At 52.0% G+C, this 6,867-nt stretch overlaps 1 protein-coding gene across 1 annotated transcript in view; it reads right to left on the minus strand.

The window, feature by feature from the left end:
* Positions 1–2,534: 2,534 nt before the first annotated feature.
* SHROOM3 (shroom family member 3) overlaps positions 2,535–6,867 on the minus strand; it is a 17,936-nt gene continuing 13,603 nt past the window's right edge. Inside the window, exons 11-13 of the mRNA XM_010136000.1 lie at positions 6,548–6,698; positions 3,518–3,790; positions 2,535–3,024 (exon numbers count right to left, since the gene is read on the minus strand). Of these exons, the coding sequence (XP_010134302.1) occupies positions 2,665–3,024; positions 3,518–3,790; positions 6,548–6,698 (784 nt within the window). The 3' untranslated portion in view covers positions 2,535–2,664. The remainder of the gene's footprint in view (positions 3,025–3,517; positions 3,791–6,547; positions 6,699–6,867) is intronic.

Consider the following 6,867-nt stretch of genomic DNA (forward strand, 5'->3'; position numbering starts at 1 on the left):
GGGTGTGGGGCCAGCTGGGCCGCAGCAGGTCCCTCCTAAGCTGTTCCCTTGGTAATGCTTTCACCAGCTCTTAGTCTCTGCAGCTGAATTAGGTTTTGAGGTGGTTTTTTTTTTGCATTTCAGTCCTAAAAACCCATTTAGTGCTGGAACACCTGTGTTTTAGCAGGCTTTCCTTGTTTCATGTGAGGAGTATCTGCTCACAGAGCATCCCTAGCAGCAAGACATGCTCTTCAGCTGCAAATCCGAGGAGAAAGATGCTTGGCTCCCATTTGCTGTGTTTTCTTTATGGTGTGGTGGCAATGAGCCCTGATGCACTGACCAGTTTGGTGCTCTGTTTGACTGATTTCAGCCACCCAGCTACAGGACCAGAACTGCAAATCTCACATAGCTAGCCCCAAAAGTCAGGCTGGTTTCAGAAAGTTTACAAGAACCAGACACTAAGTGTAAAACTCTGTCTGTGATCTTCCCGTCCCATGACATGGTGCCACCGCGCCGGGAGATGTTTCCATTATGCTCCAGTTGTACCCACACAAGGGAAAAGCCCGCTGGGGTGAGGAGCAATGAACAGGTTCACCTTTTCGCCACAGGCACTGAGGAGTAAATCCACTGGCTTGGCCAGTGTTTAATTAAATATCTGCTAAAATGTGTCTCTACCGAACCTTGTAGTTAGGAGAGCAATTTTTGAACCAAGCGTGCAAAGACAGGTTCCAGCACTTGGAATGTGGCTTTAACTCATTTTCCACCCAAAGATCAAAGCTGTTATAAAAGTGACAGTGACTATCTCTTGCCTCATGGGCTGATGCTGCTGTGAACAGCGGGAGCACACGTAGGACCTTCCTCATCAACCCCCAACCTGCTGCTCTGCAGAGCTGGGCCAAGCATCTGAATTTCTGCAAAGCACCGTGAACCCTTAACCTCCAAACTCTGAGCTGGAAGCCTGTCAAAAGACGCCAGGCCCTGTCTGGATGGAGGATCTTCCTGCAGGACTTTCTTCTCCAGGGCTGAACTTACTAACTGGAGAACGTGCTGCTGGCCACTCGCGGGCTGCTCACAAAGGCTGCCTGATTTGCCAAGTCGACTTGGTTTGTTTTGGTAAGCGTAGGCTGGAAGGAAGGGTGGCTGCAAAAAAAAACCCCTAAATTAAACCAAGCTGCACATATAATGAAGCACTCTGTAGGGTTTTTTTTTGGCATGAATTAGATGTTTTGATTGGCTTGAAGCAGCTCCCCCCACTGTCTTCCTGAAACGCTGCTCTAACAAACAATTATTCTTGAGTGACCTCAAAAATATTTTTCCCTCTGACTTTGTTTTTGATTCAGCTATTAAGGGCTAAAAATGAGTTTCCCTGCTTGGGGCTCTCCCGAAATGCCGTGTGAGGCTGGGCAGTTCCAGCAGCAATGGAGGGGGCTGTTTGCTGCCATCTCAGGTAAGTGGCTTTGCCACGTTGAACAGCATGATGAACCCAGGTAGATTTTTGTCTGGCAATTGGAGAATTGATGCTCGGTGTGACAGAAGGGCACTGGTGTTTTCTGTAGCTGCCAAGGTGCTGTGGAAGAGCTGAGGTGGGAGCTGTTCTGACTAAAGGGCTTTAAAAGCAGCACTGAAAGCAATGAACGGTGTGATTTTCAGTCAGATGCTGGGCTTGAACTTCAAAACAAAGGGACTTAAAGACTTCTTGACAAAAACCCCTACGCTGGTCCTGGTGGTGAGAGACTAGGATGATCCCTGCAGCACCCGGAGAGAGGAGAAGCGTGATGGCTGCAGCAGCAGGACAGCCCTGTGAGGTGTTTCCTCATCCAGACCGACCTCTCGTTAGAGAAGGAAGCCCGTTCCCTGCAGAAAAGGGAGTCTGCCCCAGTTTGCTCTGCTGACCACAAACTGGTGGCAGTCCTCCAGCACTTGGTAAGTGGAGATGGTCGATCTCAGCCAGGCACGGTTAGTTACTCCAGCTGCCCCAACTAGGAAACAGAGAGAGAAAGATTGTTTCTCTGGTCAAAAATCTCCTTCCCAAGGCCACTCAGTGGTCTGTTTCGCATGTGTTGAAACGGGGTGAAGCTGCTTCTGGTAGCCCTTTATTATATTAAAAAACAACAACAGCAATGAAATCAGGGAGGGATGGTCCAAGCTAATGCACCACTGTCTTTGGGGTTCCCCCTTTTTGTTAAGGTTTTCACAAAGTACAAAATTAAATGTCTTTTCTACATACAGAACAAAGCGGAAGCACGTGACTGGTCAGAGTATGTACAAAAACTTACATGTTCTGTCTTGCTCTTTAAAAAATATAAATATCGATAACGTTCGGTAGCATGGGTTGGGTTTATTAAGGCATCGCTCTTTTAGATCCTTCATTACTGCGTGAGGTGCCAGGTAGGCAGGAAAGGGAGGGAAGAGAGAAGACCCTGCTTTTTATGAAGGGTAATATGTTTAATTCTCGTGAGGCTCTTCCCTCTCTCTGGCAGGAGGACACTTCCCTCCACACTGAGTTTCCAGGGAGCAGAGTGGAAGGAAAGGAAAATAAAACCTTTTATTGCTATTTTTTTCCTTCATTAAAATTTTGTTTTAAACCTGTCTCCTTTCATTGTCTTTGTAGAGAACCATCGGACAAGAACTTGGATTAAATAGTCTCAAGCAGGAGGACTGCATCCCAGGTCTGCCTGGGAACGGTCAGAGCGAGGAAGAGGCCGCCGGAGGTGTTCTGCCACCGGCCCCGGCGGAGGTAGCAAGTGCTGCAGCGAAAGCAGCTGCTGCTGCCGCGTCCCTGGGCGTGAAGTCTGTGGGGAGGCTTTCCATCAGGCACTTGAGCTGCTCCTGGCCCAGTTTGATTTTATCGTCGAGCGCTCGCTGCTCTATGAGGAGCGCGGACTTCATCTTTACAAAGTGCTGGTAGTCCTGGAGCTGCTCCTCAGAGAGGTAGTTGCCCAGGATCTCCAAGACCACCCGCTCTCGTCGGTCAAGGTTTTCCTTCAGTTCCCGGGCGTCTTCGTGCTGGCCAGCCAGCAGCTTCCTCTTCTCGGTCAGCGAACTCTGCGCACACCAGAGAGAAGGCTTCAGTATCGGCAGCACCGCGCTCCCCGAGCCCCCCTTCCTTCCTCCCGACACCGCGTTTGCCACCTCTGGGGGAGGCAGGATGGCTGCTAAGCTCCCAGACACAGGCAGGAGCCTGCGGGGTGGAGGATGAATTCCTCATGACAGGCTGAATGTGAACCAGACTCCAGGTGTTCTAGTCAACAGGGGGCAGAAAGTGCTCCAAGAAGCAACAGCTCCCAGGAAAATCTGGTTTTGTGTCTCACAACCACCCAAAGAACGTTAAGACACAGCTTCAGTGGTGCACACCACCACACAGCCTGTCCTCCAGCCATGGGTCAGACGTGCTGTCCTGAACACGGCCGTTCTCTTTCAAGATAGAAGCTGCAGGATCTGAGACGTTTACACAGGGACAGAGCAAACACGATCTTGTGACCGCTGCTGTCCCGCACCCTGAAAAGAGCCGAGACACTGTGGCTGTGCAGATACATACCCGCTCATCGCTGTTGGCGTTTTCCCCCAGACTGCTCAGAACGTTCTCCACGCGGGCCAGGCGTCCCGAGAGGGAGAGCAGGAGGTTCACCACCTTATCCAAATCGCCGATGAACATCTTGTACTTGTCAAACTCGTTAGGTTTGCACAGCTTGCTGATCAACAGCTCCACCTCCTCTCCGAGAGCATTGTTCATCTTAATGTCTGCGAGCAGGCCCTCCTTGGCTTCCTTCAGGATGTCCAGCTTGTGGGTCAAGCTCCCGATGAGCTCAGCCTGTCAGAAGGGAAACACGTGGCCACATCGGTCATTCTGGGATCACCCTGGCCACATGGATGAGGACAAGAGGATATGGTTCCTCCCTGAGGAGAAGGATCACGTAGCAACAACAGCTGACAAAAGATATGGAGAAGGAAACAGACAACTCTGAAATTCCACATCCAGGTGAACACCTGGACAGATTGCATGAAGATATATTTGTTCTACCATCCGTGAACATTTAGAGGAGAGACATCTGGTTTGCTGTACCATCTTCTGATACTTCCTAGTTACCTGTGGCTTAGCAAGAAAGAAGGAATTGCTCCCTGTTTCTCCCTCCCGTAGCACTCTGAATCTACTGACCGCTCCTTACTCTGCTGCCTTGGTGCAAGCCTTGAACTCAGCCACGACCAAAACTCCCTGCCTGTGCAGGTGCTGCCTCGCACAGAGGCATCGAGGACACCAGAGACGCTCTGAATTTACTTCGGGACTGAGTGAAGACACACCTCTTGTGTGGAAACCGGCAGCTGCGGAAGAAAAGGAGGCCCCCAGGGTTTGGTTACTCCAGAAAGGCTCTCCAGCACATGTGCAGCGCTGCTCTAAGTTCTGTCGGGATTTAGGGGAAAGACATATGCAAAAGCAGAAGTCTATGGCCTGCAGCTCACAATTCTTGCTCCCACTCACTCAGAACTGAGCCCAGCAAGCAGGAAAAGCTCTCCAGACTACGGGTGGGGATCTGCAGTCTCCGCTCTGGGCAGCCTCTTCCCAGCTGAGGCACCGTTATGAGTATGTTAATCTGCTCTGCGTATGGACACTGCAGGATGGAACAGAAGCAAACCATAAGGTTGCCTGAGAATATTCTCTCAGATCTGCCTTCCCTCAAAACATTTCAAGTTAGGAAGGCAGTCTGCTTCAAAGGAGAAAGGATCTTCTCACCCAGGCCAGGCTGGGGTCGCTCCGAATTGGTCCTTATCTCCTGGGGTGGCCTTTCAGAACGCGGCTGGAAAGGTTTTGCAGCCGGGCAGTTCGAGCACTGTCTCGCCAGACACCACTAGGTGGAACACTCTGCGCGTGTCCTCTGGTTCGGTGCCTGCACTCCAGCCTGCTGTCAGCCTCCACGCGGGTGCAAAGGCTGAATGAAATGTGAGTAGTAGTCTCTAGAAACAGACGTCACCTCCCAGGGCGATGCTGAACGACTGCGAAGTCACGCTGTTTGTTAGCAGGGGAGCTCAGGGGCAGAGGAGAGCAAAGGTGGCACTAAATCCCACCCACTACGATAAGGGACATCCAAAACTCCTGCACCTGGACTGTCCCCTCAGTGGGATGGGTAGCACCCAGAGACAGGAAGCAAGGCTTGCCCTTCCCTGGTGATGCTAAGGACACCTTCGACAGACAGACCCAGGGCCTCCCCAGATCCCAAAAGCAAAAGAAGGGATCCTTTCTCAGTGATGAGGATGTCAGGACGAAAACTCTGCAGCAGGACTTTGGGAGTGACGAACCTTGGTTCTGAAGGGTGTTCATTAATCAGTGACTCTCCTGCCATCCCAAATGCAAAGGAGCTGTGTTGGCTGGCATACTCAGGCTGGAAACGAGCCTGGTTTATCCAAATGACCTCTCGGGAGCATCTGCCTCCTCAGATAAATACCTATGCAAATGTTCATTCACAGACCTTGAACAAACAGGCCAGGCAGATCTTGCTGCCTGGGCCTCATCGCTCCCATCCAGCTCTGTCTTTCCATGCAAATGTAACCTTTGAGGCCTGGCACTTGTCCTCCAGGGCAGGCTGGCATCTACTCCACGCCTGCCAGATGCTTGCAGCGTGTCCGCCGACTCCTTGGAGCAGCACCCTTGGCCTGCTTCATCTCTCCCTGCCTTTCACGTTGGTACAAGCAGCAGCTGAAGCGAACAGCACCCTGAGGACCGATCGAATGCTACAGACAGGGTGGGGGCTGCCATGACTGTTGAAGTGGCGTGCTCTACAACCCGTGGGTTGGGCCAGGTCGTTAAGTCACAGACCGGACCTCGTATGCGAGAGACGGGGGGGGGCCTGCCATGACTGTTGAAGTGGCGTGCTCTACAACCAGTGGTTTGGGCCAGGTCGTTAAGCAACAGACAGGACCTTAGGGAAATGCTCTTGATCAGCAGCATGTCCATGATCCATCTGTGTAGACCTGCTACCCAGAAGCCGTGTAGGACCATGGTGAGGCTGAGTTTGGGAGCCTTTCTTTAAATCCACGCCTGACTTCAGAGCAGGAAGAGTTAAGTACCAGATTGACAGCATGTGGGGCTTGCACAACTATTTGTGTCCTTTGGAATGTTTAAACTCGGGATGTGGGAGCTTGGCAGCAGGTCTGTAATTACCAGGTAAGCAATGTGAGACAACCACAGGGGCAAATTAGAAGGCCCTGCAAAAGCCGGGGAGGAGAGAGCACCCAAGCCTGCAGCAAGAGCTGCAGGGGCCCTTCCTCAGTGAAGCTCGGCCGCAATCAGAGAGGAAAATGTTTCCTGCCCTCCTCCCACCCCAGTCATCGCACCGAGCATGTGCTGACTGAGCTGCTGAGGTGGCTTTCAGCAGCCTGGTGAGATGATAAAGTGTGGGGGGACAAGAGATGTTTCTTTGGGGGCAGAGAGTGCAGCCAGCAGGTGAAGTGGGTGAGTTGGCCCCACTGCAGGGGAACACCCTCGGGGGAAACCTTATGCCCTCAGACAGCGCGATTCAGGACTTATTGTTACTTGAGGGCTGTAACCAGCAAACGGTGGTGTGTGCTGATTTACCTTCTTCTCGTTGATGTCCAGCAGCTCCTCTTCCTCACCTGCCTCTTCCGGCAAGTCCTTGATTTTATTCAGCAGTTCTGCTTTGGGAGCTGAAACGCTGTAGTAGGCAGGACAGGTGACCAGGGTCACAGGCGCTTCCTTCTCTTCTCTCCTAGCCCACGGGGAAGAAAAAGGAGGAGTTCAAGCTGCGCCTGACTTCTCCCACACCCAGACCCATGGTTTTCCAGTTTTTGGGATCTTCCCGGAGTTAGGAAGCACAAGGGAAGTGGCCGATTCCTGCCACCAGAGGGTGCCTGCCAGCTGCTGTCCCCCGCTCCCCC

The sequence above is a fragment of the Buceros rhinoceros genome, unplaced genomic scaffold, assembly GCF_000710305.1.
Source record: "Buceros rhinoceros silvestris isolate BGI_N320 unplaced genomic scaffold, ASM71030v1 scaffold18695, whole genome shotgun sequence".
Lineage (NCBI taxonomy): Eukaryota > Metazoa > Chordata > Aves > Bucerotiformes > Bucerotidae > Buceros > Buceros rhinoceros.